General features: G+C 37.8%; 1 protein-coding gene and 1 non-coding gene across 5 annotated transcripts in view; both read left to right on the top strand.

Moving 5' to 3' along the window:
* LOC106877516 (cohesin subunit SA-1) overlaps nucleotides 1-16169 on the top strand; it is a 106783-nt gene that overhangs the window by 16604 nt on the left and 74010 nt on the right. For all 4 annotated transcript variants that reach the window (XM_052974647.1, XM_052974645.1, XM_052974644.1 and 1 more), the window contains exon 8: nucleotides 6002-6075. In XM_052974647.1, the coding sequence (XP_052830607.1) occupies nucleotides 6002-6075 (74 nt within the window). The remainder of the gene's footprint in view (nucleotides 1-6001; nucleotides 6076-16169) is intronic.
* Nucleotides 1081-1234, top strand: LOC128250192 (small nucleolar RNA SNORA79). Its single transcript, XR_008266290.1, has one exon. It is a non-coding gene; the product is annotated as a small nucleolar RNA SNORA79 (small nucleolar RNA).

Raw genomic sequence — 16169 nt, 5'->3', positions numbered from 1 at the left:
GAAACCGGATGGCAACACCAGGCTCCAGTCTGATTTGGCAGAGTTTCTACAGCTGGATGCCCTTCCTAACGCCAACCACTCAGAGAGTGTAGTGGGTGCTTTTACGTGTCACCCGCACGAAAACGGCCACGCTCGAAATGGTGTCTTTTATGTGCCACCCGCACAAGCCAGTCCAGGGGCACTGGCAACGATCTCGCTCGAAAATCCTACAGGAGCCAGTCAGGCGGTACTGGCAACGGCCACGCTCAAAATGGTGCATCTCATGTGCCACCCGCACAAGAACCAGTCCAGGGGCACTGGCAACGATCTTACTTGGCTTGCCGGGTCTTCTCACGCACAGCCCATTTCCAAAGGTCTCGGTCCGTAGTCATCGCCTCGGTGAGGCCCAATGTACGAAGGTCTTGCCTCACCACCTCAGCACCTCAGCATTCAATTTACATTTGCTATGTATAATGAAAACTTCAGTATTAATGGCTGTTAATGAGTTTATACCTCTAAATTTATACACAGTTCCTGTTACAATTTTCTATGGGTAAACTCTGCCAATTTATCACTTGTATTTATGTATACCAATGATAAGACCTGCACTGAGGCTTGCTGTTAAATAACTTTTATATCCATGTATTCGATATGTAATATAACAAAGCAGGAGGAAAAGAAAGTATTTACACAACAAAATATTACACAAGACTCTACACTCTCAATCATGGCTCACAGTGAACTGCTTACCAATCTGAACTGTCAATTGCTCACAGTCCTTTAATTTATAACAATGAGACAGTCCACCTTCAGTCACGATGGGTGGTCAGAATCCTTTCACAACATTTCCCCTTTTTAGAATTAGTTTCCCCTCACTTCTCCCCTTTTGAGAATTGAACTCTGCTCAGAGTTTTAATGTCTCTTACGCTTAGAGTTAAATTCCAGTGTTTCCATTCTTTTCTGTTTTCTGGTGCTAGAACGCGTAGTTTCAAATTGTTTGGGTGTTGGTACCTCAAAAATGTCATACAATATTTCCATGGGGATTTCTGTCTTGAAAGTAGTCATACATTTTTCTTGTCAGACCAACTTTTACACTCTTTTCGATGGCGTTCCCTACACTTTCCCAGTATTGAAAGCTGTAGTTTTAGTCCATCGTACAGTAACAAATTTAACTTCTTCACCTTTAACTGTCCTCAATGGTGACAGTGGAGTCACATTGTCTTCCACAGTTAAAGTTTTGCAGGTTAATACATATAGACAAAATAGAAAAACAAAACTTTTACACTCTTCTTTGAAGATTTCTTTGTATCTATAAAAATATGCACAGAAGGTAATCCCTTCTTCTGGAGTATAGCTGAATTCTTCAATTGAGTTTGCTACGCTGTCTGGTGAGTACAAACCTGAAGTATTTTCAGACTTCTTCAACATTAATTCCAACAACTGTTGGTTTTGTTGTTGTTGTTGTTGCAACTGCACCATGGAGGCCAATAAGTTCTCTGTGTTAAATGATTTTTTTCTTTGGTTTCCTATCGAGAAAAAAAAATTTTAAACGTCTAACACAAGCTTCAAACAACTTGTTGCCACTTTTATATCCTTGTATTGGATATATAATATAATGAAGCAGTGGGGAAAGAAAGTATCTACATAATGCACTACTATAAATATTACACAAGACTCAATGCTCTCAGTCACGGCTCACAGTGAACTGTTTACAAACCCGAACTGTCAATTGCTCACAGTTCTTTAATTTATAACAATGAGACAGTCTACCTTTAGTCACTTGAGGGGTGGTCGGAATCCTTCCACAGCAATATTTCAGTTCATTCTGGCAGACCCATGTTTGAGAGATTGCTTCCAGTCAAATGTGTAACTTGTTTTCACTGGGCCCAAGATTATGCTGTAACATGTTAATTTTTTAACTGAGTAATTTAGTTGTAATGTGTAAAGTAAGACAGGTTACCATCTATTTACTGTCCAGCTTCTTAAACATTGAAAGGGATTAGCTCTGATTTTTATGTATCACTAAGCACAGAGTTGGGCCTGATATGGAGATTGATCATGCTACAGCTGTTTAGTTGTAAATTTTTGTGTTTATTAGAATTTGCAGAGGGGAAAAGGTGAGAGATTTGAGTGGATTTTAATATGTGTTAATATCGGTTTTTGTTTTTTTTTCACACTTCAGAGCTGTGCTAATAGCTCTACAGGACCTCCCTCTAAGGTTAAAGAAGCTGTTGGTGTTGGTCCAACTTATAATTTCTTTAAGAGAATACACGGGCAGAGAAGATATTCTGAGGGCTGCAGTGTTGCTAAGCTGTTGAGGATGGCTATTCATGATGTCTGTCTGTTTGTATGTATGTATGTATGTGTGTGTGTGTATATATATATATATATCATCATCATCATCATCATTTAAAGTCCATCTTCCATGCTGGCAAGGGTTGAACTGTTTGACAGGAACTGGTAAGCCTGGGAACTGCGCCAAGCTCCATTGTTTGCTTTGACATGGTTTTTACAGCTGGATGCCCCTCCTAATGTCAACTACTTTATAGAGTGGACTGGGTGCTTTTTATGTGGCACCAGCATTGGTGAGCTCATCACATAACTTGTAAGATAAAGATCCCTTAACTGAGAGAGAGTGTGGTGTTGAAGATGGTGGTTTTGTGCCAGGTGATGTGAGTTAAACCATTATAGAAAGACAGAAACAGGTGTCTTGCTGTAGAGGAGATACATGGTTATTCCAGTTTGAGAGAATGAAATGTGCCAGGGCATACTCTCAAGGTACAAGGATGTGGATATAAATGGAATGGTAGAGAATGGAATGGAGTTCATGAAGGGGAAAATATATTTAGATAGATATAAAACTATAGGGAGGATGAAGAAAGCTATCAGCAGAAATTCTGAATTCAGGCTCCTCTGTAAGTAGAAGAAAATCGATATGCAAAAGTATTCCAGCCTGCAGCTGCTGTGGGCTTGACAGGATTGGGAAAAATCTCCATAGACTTGATGCCACCTTGGAGGATGAAAAGGGGTTGACACTAGACCACCGGCGATGGAGAGCACTGGTGGACCCAGTCAGCTCTATGCATGATAACACCTCTGTGGCCACTAACTTGGAATGACCCCAGCCCCATCAAGCAAGAACATAAAGACAGAAGCCAAGCTAAAAATCTATGCTGAAAATGCCAACATATAAAAAACAAACACAAAAAAAGCAAAGCAATCACTGGAAAGTTAATTGAATTAATTTTCTGGTTGTCATTGCACAGAAGCTGGTAGAGATAGGATAAGGCTTTTTGAGGACTTAATTTCACAGCTGGGTATCCTTCCTAATGCCAACCCTTTTATAACCTCTTATAACACACAGGGATATGGTGTGCCTATTTTAAAAATTGAGATAATTTATTTTTATGAAATACTTTTATTGTCCAATATCCAACATTTTAATTTTAAATTTTATGTCCCTGAAATTTTATTTGTAGAATGAGTGACAAATTACTTTATTAATGAATTAAATTCAGCTTACATTGAAAGTCAACAAAGTTTGCTTTAGAAGTATTGAGATGTATTGAAAGACATAGACAAGGAGATTTTTCTCCAAAATATGGATAGTTTATTCTGTTCCGGCTATATTATTAGCATTATCCTGCATTTGAGAATTGTATCTTTTATTAGTGAATGTTTTCATCCTTATTATGTATGCAAACTGAAATTATTTCATTGCGGTTTTCTTCAATTTAATGGTATTTTACTTTGGTAGTGCACATGCTTTTTTTTTTTACGCAACTTCACATGCTTTTTTTTAGTAAAGTACACACTTATACTACACTCTAATTCTATTATATATTCCTGTTGTAAACTAGCTAAAATCTCTATATTGTAATATCTAAACAAAAAAATAAGTGGTAAGAAGCTTGCTTCCCAACGACGTAGTTCTGAGTTCAATTTTACTGCATAGCTCCTTGGGCAAGTGTCTTCTGCTATAACCTCAAGCCAATCAATGCTTGTGAAGGGATTTGGTTGACGGGAATTGAAAGATGCCTGTCATATATACATATGTATATATGTGTGTGTGTGTGTTTGTCCCCCACTACTGCTTGACAACTGGTGTTGGTGCGTTTATGTCCCAGTAATTTAGAAATTCAGCAAAAGAGACTGATAGAATAAGTACTAGGGTTGATCCATTTCGATAAAAATTTTTGAAGGTGGTGCCCCAGCATGGCCACAGTCTAATGACTGAAACAAATAAATAATAAAACAGACTTGTAATTAATATAATTTTATGACTAAACTTCAGCTACAGTTTTTTTCTTCAAATTTTAGTATTCCAAACACCACACTCATACACCAATAAAGAAGAAGTTATTTTACAAAATCTACAGTATTTAACACATTAACTGCTACATGTACCATCAGTGGTTCTTTGCAAACTTCACGTAACTACCATATACACCACTGGTGGTACATTTTCAGTCTTTATCTTTGACATGGTTTTGAGGATATTTAAATAACATGAGTGCTAAATATTAAAATTATGAAATATTGTAAAAATGCAAAAATATTAAATTTATTTGTAATTAAAGAGTATGCAGTGTGACCAAAAATATATGGTGTCATCGGTAAGTTTCAGTTACAGGCTGTAACGGTTAACATATTAATTGAAATACATAAGGGTGTAATATGAAAGGACTCAACTGAATTGAGTACTCACTAATAGAAAAAGTAATGGTTTGAGAGTAACAGAACAGTTAATGCTGTGTACATCCTATGAAACATCATTGACAGGACAATGGATGTACAACCAGACCTGTACTAAGTTTCATTGATTATAAAAGCTTTTGATACAGAGAGCTATGGAAATTCCACAGTGTAAATCAGCATATTTGAATATCTGCTGTCCTGTCTGCTGATGTATGTATCTGTCTATTCTCATAATACTGATAAACATTTAAACCCTTTAGCATTCAGATTATTCTGTCAATTGTAATGCTGTTTCATTCTTATTGTTTTTAATTAATCATGTATTATCTTGTAGCTTTGAAATTTCAATGATGTGGTTGTGTATTTTAAAAAAGAATGACGTTGAAAGTTAGATCTGGCTGGTTTGAATGTAAAACAGGTGGCATATTTGGGATAGATATGGCTGGTTTAAATGCTGGGGGGCTTAAACCTAAAAGAAAAATTAAAAAGAAGAAAAATGGTGATGCCCCAGGACGGCCACAACCTTTGGTCTGAAACACATAAAAAATAAAAATGTAACATCCACAGCTAATTTGCTAAGCAAGATTATTTCACTTTAATTTAACTATCCATTGATATATGTAAAATCAAATACTTGAGGCTTTATACAACATAAGTCAACTAAGTGGTTTGCTTTTTTTAAGTTTAAGTATTAATGAACAACCAAGCAGTGTGTGGAATAACTAGGAAATTACACAGATAAGAATGCATCCAATTTTAATATTAGTTACTATGAAGTTCATAGTTTACAACTACTCAATTGTATGTCTTGTGTGGATTTTCTGAAGATATAAAAAGAGCATCCAGACCAACTTTGGAATGCTGGGATTTGCTTCAAAGCAGTATTATGAATATTAATAATGCATTTAAAATGACTCCATGAGTAAAATATAAATATTTTCATATATTATTTACATTATCTACATTTGACAGATATTTGTCCTAATCTTGTTTGTTGTTAACATGTTTTGGCTGCTATACCCTCCAGCTTTCATCAGGTGTCTTGGGAAAATTTTGAACCTGGGTTCTCATTCCTAAGGTATTTTTTGATGTTATTATTATTATTATTAAGGTCACTGTTTGGAATTAAACTCGGAATCTTGGGGTTAGTAGCACGCGCTCTTAACCACTATGCCCGTGGGCATATGGCGTAGTGGTTAAGCCAAAACGTTGTGTTAACAAACAAGATGAGGACAAATATCCGTCAAATATAAATAATGTGCATAATTCCACATATCTTAAATATAGAACTGTAAATATTTTCATGTTGAAATTAATTTTCCAGCTTGAAGAAAACCAAGAAGAGATAAGAAACATGCTGACTTATATATTCAAGGGTGTATTTGTACATAGATACAGGTATGTCAAATTCTTTTCAGCTTGCATTTGAAATTTCTAATCAGCATTAGTTTGAGGGTTGTGTGTGTGCGATGAGCTTTTTTTTTGGCAGCTTTTGAGAAGGAATGTATGGTTCTGTAACTAAGCTAGTATATGAGCATTGTGCAATATAACTGTTTTCTTTTATGTTTATTTCTTTTTAATTAAAACAAAAAATTTTCTAGTTCTTCTAGTTATCAGGCACAGAATTCAAGACTGTGTTGCACATATCAATCATTTCTGAACGCCCATGCATATATATACAGGGTGCAGTGAATAAACTGTCGTCTAAATTGCACAAAAATGAAAGTAACACTGACATCTCATTTTAACAGATATATTTACCAAAATCACATAAAAATATCTTGAAATACTAAACAGTAAATTTATTCAATGATGCTGCCATAATCCTTGCCTTCAATTCATCTTTGGTGTTGCAAAGGAGTTTTGTTGGTCTCTTGCTCAACTGCGCCCCACACATAATAATCAAAGGGGTTGCAGTTTGGGGAGTTAGGTGGCCAGACGTTAGGGTGACATGGTCACAGAAATTTTCTGACAGCCATGACTGGGTTCTCCTGCTTGTGTGGCATGGTGCAGAGTCCTTTTGCCACACATAGGGTCTTTCAGCAGCCACTCTCTTGACCCAGGGCAGCACTACCTCCTCCAGGTACTTGATGTAGGTCTCCGTGTTGAGTCTGAGGCCATGTGGGAAGATAAATAGTGATCACGCCAAACACTGATGTTGACTGGCTGTTTGATTTTTATCGCTCTCGGTACATGTCCTCAGATTGACACCAAACACTCTGAAATGTTCGTATTGGAGCTTGGGACGTGAATGCCAAGCAGTACAACATGTCATTTGCAAATTTTTGGCTGAGTGAATTGAAAAGCTCCTGGCTTTGGGTAAAAGAAAATACAGGAGGATCAGTTAATTATGATTTTACTCAACATACTCCCATCTAAGATTCATATACTTATTGCAGCAATCTTTCAGTTTTTCTAAACCCTGTAAAAGAACTCAGAAGGTTGGGCCTCCAACCAAGTCTTTCGTGATACCCTTAAAGTCAGGAACTTTTCAGCATCCCTCATACACACATATAAATACATGCACATACACACATATATAGAGAGAGAGAGTCAACAAGTGAGATCCATGCTTAATATGTATATTTTATATATCTAGCCTAAGTGGTTTTATTCGTTTATTTGCATCATTAGCTCTTTTTTTATGTGTACACACACACATCATCATACATCCACTTCTAATGGGTCTTCATGGTCCAAGCATTCTCTCATTGTGAGCTGTAGCTCTCAAAGACTGATGCTTGTATGTGTCATTTGGGTTGGTTTCTTTGGCTGGGATCTCTTCTTAATATCAGCCACTGGGTGCTATCTCTTCTGCACAAACATTAGAGAGTTTAAATAGTTCTTGGTGAGGCAGATCAGGAGACAGTTCAGAACCTTACATTTTTTTGCTCATTTAACCAACCACTTTCCAGTGTAAACTGTTGCTTGTGTTGGGTGTTGGTGATGGGGCCATGGACACAAGAAATGTAAATTTGGAATGGGAACATTACAGAAGTGGGGAGAGCAGGGTGAATGTAGGTTTAGAGAATACACAATAGATTTGGGAGTGTACGTTTTCACAAGTAATTGAGGAGATGCATCTAAGAGAAAGAAAGAACAATATGAGAAGGTGGGACGTTGGAAAGAACAAGAATGCGATGGAAGACTGCAGAGATAGGTGACTGTAGAAAGGGGAGTGATGGAAGACTGAAAATGAATAACATTGCCTGTGTAGTGACAATATTCAGCAATCAACTGATGTTGTAATTTGCAGGAATTTTGCTCACATGATCAGCAAATCTGACCAATTGTGACTTTTCCTGGAAAGAATATTACCCATGTGATTGACAAATCTAGCCAATCACGACTTTATGTGAAATAGGCATCAGCAACCATCTTGACTTTTGACACGTCCTTTCTGAGCCTCTCAATCAGCATAAAATGACACGTGACTATGAACCAGTGAGTTTTCTGACGTACCAGAGACAATATGGCAGAAGACATAGCGAACATGGCAATAGAAGTGGTTCAGAAGAGAGAGCTTGCTGGTTAGAGTATAGCACGGTGAAGGTTAAAATGTATTAGTAGGTCTATTGAAAAGTCCAAGTGGGCAAAGTGATAAAGATAGTACAATTAGCATAGGTGGTGGGGGACATGAGAGATATAGTGTTATGAGTGATAAGAAGGTAGATGAGAAGGGGCTTGAGTATTAGGTAGATGCCAGGATGTGGTTCAAGATGTATGGTGAAGTGGCAGCCAATGTAGACCTGGCAGGGTACAAACATTACATCCTCTTAACACTACCCTTGAGTTAGGGTATGTGTGGACAGAGTTTTCTGCAGGACTGCATGTTACTGATCAGTACAGTTTTTTCACATTTCCTCCATGAGATGCAGGTTTCACTACTTCATTCTGTGTTTTTCTTGGCCTCCCTCTTCTATCATCTTCTTTGCTCTTCTCCACATCATTTATAGACATCGACTCCAACTCAAGAACACAGTATGTCTTCTGTTGGAGTTTTGTGGCTACAGTCTTGGACTAGCTGCACAGTTTACTAGCTTGTGTAGAGAATGTTTTTATGAGACACCATTCACGTGGATCGCCATTGGTTCACAGTAAGCTCAACTGTTCTTTGACAGGTCTTGATTTTAGTACTGTAGATTGCTCGCAATGTCTTCCTCAGGATTTTCCTGACCCGACCTGGCTTTCTTCCTTAGATTCCACTAACTTGGAATGCTCCTCACTTCCTTATGCAGCATTTATCCTCCATGCACATTATATTCCCATACAGCCTTCTCTATTGTACACACTTCCTGATTCATCTTATACTCAGTTTTTTTGTCTGCTCATTTGTACTCAGGTATTCCAACAGAGCATGCTTGCCTTATTTCTGCAATTAAGTCCCATATGTCACTACCATGCAGCATAGTAGTTCTAAGTCAAGAGTCAAACAATCTATCCTTCATTCTGAGTGAAAAGACCTTCATTCCTCCCTAACTTTTCCCACACATGTAGCCTAAACGTCACATACTAAACATGCATTAATTCCATTAACAGAGGCCTTGAGAGAATGTGTTAGTGGGGGACTATAGCAACCGCATGTCTTAACAACACAGAAGCTATATCACTACTCATGTTAAGAAAATACCACTGCATTATGGCCCCACTAAACACGAGTGGTACTCAACTAGAGTCCTTATAGTCACTCCAAATGTTGGACTTCACTATTACTCAGGATCTCTCTTAGCAAAAACACATCTTGAGCATAGCTAGAACTGCATCTGAAAGATAGCCCTTCTCTTTAGGGCCAGAAACTATTTCAGTCCTAGAAAGCCTCAAGTGGGGTCTCCACTGAAGTTCTGTTACCCACATCTGTATACACAAATTGGTATTCAGTCACTAATGGACATGCTACAGTCTCTGGCCCCTCTGGTCTACTCTCTCTGTCTTCATCACTTCTGTTATGGCCTCTCTTCCACAAAACATGATGGTCTTGTACCTCCACTACCCATACATCTCTAATCTATTCATCATTCCACCTCTCAGCATTATCTGTGCATCCGTTCCCTTCAGCCTCACACTCACTGTTATGCCGGCTCCTTCTTTCCCAGAATTTCATCCATCTGGATCTTTTCCCTGTTTGTCTTTCTTTCTACAGTTGTGACTCTTAATATCCTCCACCACAATTAACTGCATCTGCTGCTGAGTACCCAACTGCATTTACTGCAATTCAATTAATGTTGTTGCTTGGGATCAAAAACTGAAACTTAGCATTCTACTGTTGGAGAAACAACTCTTAGCTCATTGAGTATTTTATTCAAATTTTTTCTGAAGAAATTATCAGGATGAGCAATAAGGTATCATATCAGTGTGACAATGTCACCCACATTCCGTCAGTGTCGATGTTATCATGTCTTGAAATGCTTTATTGTTTTTCTTGTGCTAATTGTGCTGCTTCCAAGTTGCAAGAGACTACTGGAATGCATGTTTAGTTCTGAGTCGGAAAATCAGTGCACAAAAATCAATATCTTATAAAATATATGAGAAAAAATGATAACAGGTAAAACCCACATTCACAATGTATAAACCAACAATCATTATATTGTATCAGCAAGTGTCATCCAAATTCATGGAACAGCTATATATATTTTTATAATGTTTATACTGGGCTGTATTTCATTGAAATCTCTAGTTTGTAGCAGGAATGGAAGATTTATGTACAGAAAGTACTAGGAGCCAGCCACCTAATCACCTATCAACTTAGTGGGTACATAACCCTGATTGACAACATTCACACGAGAAAACAAATAGACAGTTGGTTGTCAATATGAAGAATACATAACCTCAACATTGGCTAGTTGTTACCCACTTCAGACTTAGAGCTAGAATGAAGTCAGAGACACAAACCAGTCTGGTAAAGGAAGATATGGAGCTTAAAGATCCAATGAACAGTGAGAAATTTACAGGAGTTCAAGCTGAAGCATTTGACAGAAAGTTGGAGGAGATAGAGACGTATAACATTGAGGACAACTGGAATTTTCTATAGGACAACCTACTGTAGGTTACAGACCAAATCTGGCTGGTGCAAAATCCTGGCTAGACTGAGAGTGATGTGGTGGTGAAACAATGAGGTAGACAGAGCCATAAAAGCAAAAAGACAGGTTTGGGGAGATTGAGAAAATGGAAGCTGTAAAACATTATATACAGTATAATAGAGAAGTTAGGCGACAGGTTTTATATAGCAAAAGGAGAAGTAGAAAGAGGTTTGCCAATGTTCTATATTGGTAAACTTGAACTTAGTGATGCTGAAAAAGAAGATGTAACTATGAAAGACTATTAGATGTTGAGAATGCATGGAAGAAGGAGGGCCTTCTCAAAATGGATTTGACAGAGAGACTAGCTAACCTAATTGGCAGCAGTATGATAGATAAAGCAGTGAAGATACAAAGGCAAAGAAAACACCTGATCCATCTGGAATCACTGATGAGATGCTTGAAATACCCAGGCATTTATATAGTTAATCAGATTGCATAGGAAGGTGTCATACCCAGCTACTGAAGTAGCAATGTTATAATCAACTGTTACAAGAGTAAAAGAGATGCCTTAGAGAGAAGTAATTACAGAGGTGTCAAATATATGAACCAGGTCATGAGAATTACAGAAAGAGTTGTCTTATTTAATTAGGAAAAGAATTGGACAAAATGACATGCAGTTTGGTTTTGTGATAGGAAGAAGTACTATCGATACCTTCTTTTTAATGAGACAACTATAGGATAAGTATTTAGCTAAAAGTTAACTGTCGTATATAGCATTCATTGACCTGGAGAAAGCCAGTTCGTCACTCTTGTATGGTTGTCATTGATGAAGCTAGTGGGAGACTCATACATACCATGTACAGGAGTGTTATCATTTAAGAGGAGAGTTAGCAATGAGTACAGTAATGGATTTAGTGTGGAGGTAGGAGTTGACTAGGGTTTGCTTCTCAGGCCCTGCCTGTTCATCATACTTCTCCAAGACATAACAAAAATTTAAGACCAGTTTCCCCTTGGAACTGCTAGATAGCAATGACTTATTTCTTATTGTGAGATCTCTAGTAGAATTAAACTTCAGGTGTGGAAGCAAAACCTGGAATTGAAGGACCTTAAAGTTAACTTAGCAAAGAGTTTTAATAAACAGGAAACAAACTGGACTCTACTTCCTTCAGGAAATATCACCCTGCTTGATATGTAGAAAAGTACTATGTACTCATTGCAAACTTTGGCACAAGAAGTGCAGTGGAATTGGAGAGAGATTAACAGTAAAAGTAGATTTTAAATGGAGCTGTTGTGCAGGAGCAATAAACCCTGTCTCTTTCTCAGACTGAAAACAGATTGTATGTTGCTTGTATACAAACAGCAATACTTGTAGTAGTGAAAGATGGGCCCTGAATGCAGAGGACATGTGAAGACTATGAAAATCAGAAATAGTGTGTGAGAAAGAAGACTGTGTTGGTACGATCCTATGATGCCATGTGGATGAGGACAGCTGTATGAAGAAGTACTGAGCACTAAATGTCACTGAAACCCATGGAAGTGGGAAAAGATGATAAAATGAATGAGGCTGGATGACAAGGGGGAGTGGTTCTAGGCAGAGAGATAACTTGCAGCACAAAAGCAAGTTGAAATGTGTAGAGCTGCTCTCATAAAATTACAACTGAATAGTGCCATGGTTAGAGAAATGATAGAGGACTGGGTAATAAGATGAGTGTGGGGATTGTTTGACTTGACTGCTATACATAATTTTTAGAACTCTCTCATATCTGCCATTAACTACCTTCCTCCCACATTCTTTTTATCACTCACTGTATCCACCCTATATCTGTCACTGCACTTTTCTCTCTCTCCCCTTTACCCACTCACCACCACACACCATCTCCCTGTTTCTTATCTACCTATAGTTTTATTATTCTGCTGCTCTCTACTCTTTAAGTACTGTTCCTTATCACACCCTCTCTCCTGACTACTTCTGTTTTGTATCACTTTTCCCCCAAACTCATATTTACCATCAACTGTGCCTCCACTGTTGTCCCCCATTCTCTTCTACATCATTTCTAACTGTCACTCTCTTCTTCTATACTTGTGAACTTACCTACATATACATACATAGGCAGAGTCATGAAGGGCCCTCATAACTTTTTTATTATTATGAATTTTTACCAATTTTTTTCAATTCTGTCTTCTGCATAATGGAATTAATACGATTATGCAAAAAAAAAGGAAAAAAATGTTTTCTTTTATTCTCCCTACCCCTACTTCTGAAACTTTCCAATGCCTTTCAATTTTTTTTTTTTTGACTTTGTGGTTTTAAAATATAGACAGTCCAAATCTACCATTCATTTCTTTTTATAATTTCCAAATAATTTTTTAAATACTTCAAAATCAAAATTGAAAGAGTTTTAAACAATCACACATCCACACGGCCTAAGAGAAAATCATTAACTAACAGAAAATAATGTAATTAAAATGAATTATCTGTAACACCTTTAAATTATTGTGGATAAATTTCTACTGTGTGTTTTATAAATGTCTTGTAGTTCTCCCAGGCATTGTCACATTTCATGTTATAGTGGTCTCTAGATGGCCTCATCCACATGTGACCAGTGCATATCTCCACTAGAACCACATATGTACTTGAGCCTCCGTTTTATTCATGCCCAGTATGATTCCACATTGTTCATACACACACCAGTCATGGGATTTACAAAATGAAACGAGTGGTTCACTGTTCCATGGGTATATCCCAGTCTGGTGAGATTGTTATAGCTGGGCCACATATCTGTAAAGATGGTGGAACTTGCTTCAACATTTTCAATAATGACCGTTTCCAGTGTCTCTGCTTTTTGGTCAGGAACAAGTTGCAGGTAATCCTTCTCTACAGTGTTATATATTCCAAGTATCCAAAATTTCTTTACTACTCTTCCAACTTTCGTCTACTTGGATTGTATGATTTGGGCCACCCAATTTCTTCTTGTTTTTCAACAATATTTGGGTACATATTTCCCTGCAAAATTCGTACCACTGGACAGCTGCCTGTCTGCTGATATTGTTGATGGACATGCAGCATGTCACTGGCATTTGATATATAAAGTCTAGGGATATGTGGAAAAGTGTGAAGACCACCAATTGACTTTTTTTTCCATAAAAGTATTCTTCCTCACAGACATGGTCTTCTTACAATTGCAACAGTGCCAAATAATGCTGTCTATCACATCTTCAAATGACTGTAAAACCATTTGTTGATGACAAACACACTGTTTTCTTTCTGCTATAAGAGCGTTTTCCATCAAAAACTGAAGAAGAAATTTCTTTGCAGTTTCTGAAATAATTCCACTCTCGGTGAAGACATATCAAATGTAATGTTGAAACAGTAAAACTCCAAAACTTATCCATGAGGTGTTCAATCCAAATTTCAATTTGATTGTGAACTTGTCACTGGGTGGTGGAGGGGTCACTCTTCCAATGACCAAATTGTCTGAGAGTGGTCATTTGCTCACTCTCATTAAAAAAAGATTTTTTTTTTTGCATAATCATATTAATTCCATTATGCAGAAGACAGAACCGCAAAAAATTTGTAAAAATTAAAAAAAAGTTATGAGGGGTTTTAGCACGTGCTTACATCATAACTCTGTCCATACACACACGCATACATATATGTACATGTGTGTGTGTGTGCATATATTATACAGGTCGTCTTCGACTTACAACCACAATTGGTTCCAACTGACTGGTTGTAAGTTGATTTGGTCGTAAGTCAGCCTATAGGCCTGCATAGCTTTGTTTTATATTTTTACATTCTTACGGTAAATTCTCAGGTAAAAGTCACACACAGCATTCTGTATTATACTACAACAGTGTTATTTGTTCATAGAAAAGTACCAAAGAATGCAAATACGTGAAATACACAATGTAGTGCAAGACACACTTGCAAAACTTACATAAAAATTTATTGTAGACTGGTGCTTGGCTGTAGGTCTTCTATGTCGTTTGTTAACTGACATCATCCATAGATAGGTTAATTTCTAAGAAATTAAACCCATTAGATTTCAGCTGGACTATTTATTATTGTTGCCAGGAGCTGCCGCACCAATCGTAAAGTTGTTTGGTCGTAAGTTGGATAGGTCATAAGTCGACAACGACCTGTATGTATGTATATATATATATATATATATATATATATATATATATATATATATATATATATATGTATGTATTAAAAATGGGGAAGGCCAGTTTATAGGACTACCTTAGGTTTCATGAAGGATTTAGCTTTATGTTGTATCATCAGATCCCAAAAATCTGTTGGCCCATGACCTCTTAAAAATATGGCGGGGGAAATGCCTCACTACTCAAAGGTAACAATTGGGGGTTATCTCCCTTTGCTATTGGCTATTGATTTCCGGCTGTGCTGCCAAAGGGGTCATCTGTGAAGCTGAAGTACTAGCAAACCCTGGCAATACCACCGGCAGAAGCAGTAGCAGCTGTAGACTCAAGAATAGAACCAGCAACACCGCCACCATTGCCACAGTTAACAACATTACCAATAACAGTACCAGCGACAGCACTGGCAGTTCGCTGACAACAACAACACTAACAACAACTGCAGTATTGCCATCAACACCAGCATTACCAACAGCTTCCTTAATGTCCACAGTAGCAGACCTGACAACCCCTATAGCAGCAGCAACAGGTCCAGTGACAGTGGCCCTAGCAGAAACACCAGGGGAACCACAGTTGATGACACCTTTAGCAGCAATGGTAATACCTCCTCCAACCATGCCAACACCAGCAGTCCCAGCTCCAACAAGGATGTCGGCGGCAGCAGCAACCACAGCAGGTACAGCACTGACAACACATACCCATGGATATACATTGGATGTTTCAGGAATTCTTTCAAGCAACGTCTCTCCAACCATAGGTCCTCCTTTGGATTTCCAGAAAGGAGATACATAACATCACTGGCCAGCCACGTCTAGCGACTAAGAGACAATGGGATTCCATACTCAATCTCATGGAAAATCCTTGAGAACCCAGGCCCCTACATCAACGGGACAAAGCATTGCAAGTTATGCATAGCTGAATGTGCGAGTATCCTAAATGACGCACTCAAACCAGGGAACATCATTAACTCCAGAATGGAGATTTTCAGGCCATGTTTACATTTCAAGAGGTTCCTGCTAGCTTTTTGGAGCCCACAGGATGGCAATACAGCCGGAAGTCGATAGTCAATAGCAAAGGGAGATAAACCCCAATTGTTACCTTTGAGTAGTGAGGCATTTCCCCCTCCATATAAATTTAAGAGGTCATGGGCCAACAGGTTTTTGGGATCTGATGATATGCCATAAATCTAAACCCTTTATGGATGGGAAACCTAAGGTAATCCCATAAACTGGCCTTCCCCATTTTTAATATATACTGCTCTACATCTTAGATTGTGCTTCTTCTTTCGGATTTATGTTTTCTACAAACAATATA

The sequence above is a fragment of the Octopus bimaculoides genome, chromosome 19 (genome assembly GCF_001194135.2).
Source record: "Octopus bimaculoides isolate UCB-OBI-ISO-001 chromosome 19, ASM119413v2, whole genome shotgun sequence".
Lineage (NCBI taxonomy): Eukaryota > Metazoa > Mollusca > Cephalopoda > Octopoda > Octopodidae > Octopus > Octopus bimaculoides.
The sequence above is the reverse complement of the archived record's forward strand: the minus strand, read 5'-3'. Positions and strand labels throughout refer to the sequence as shown.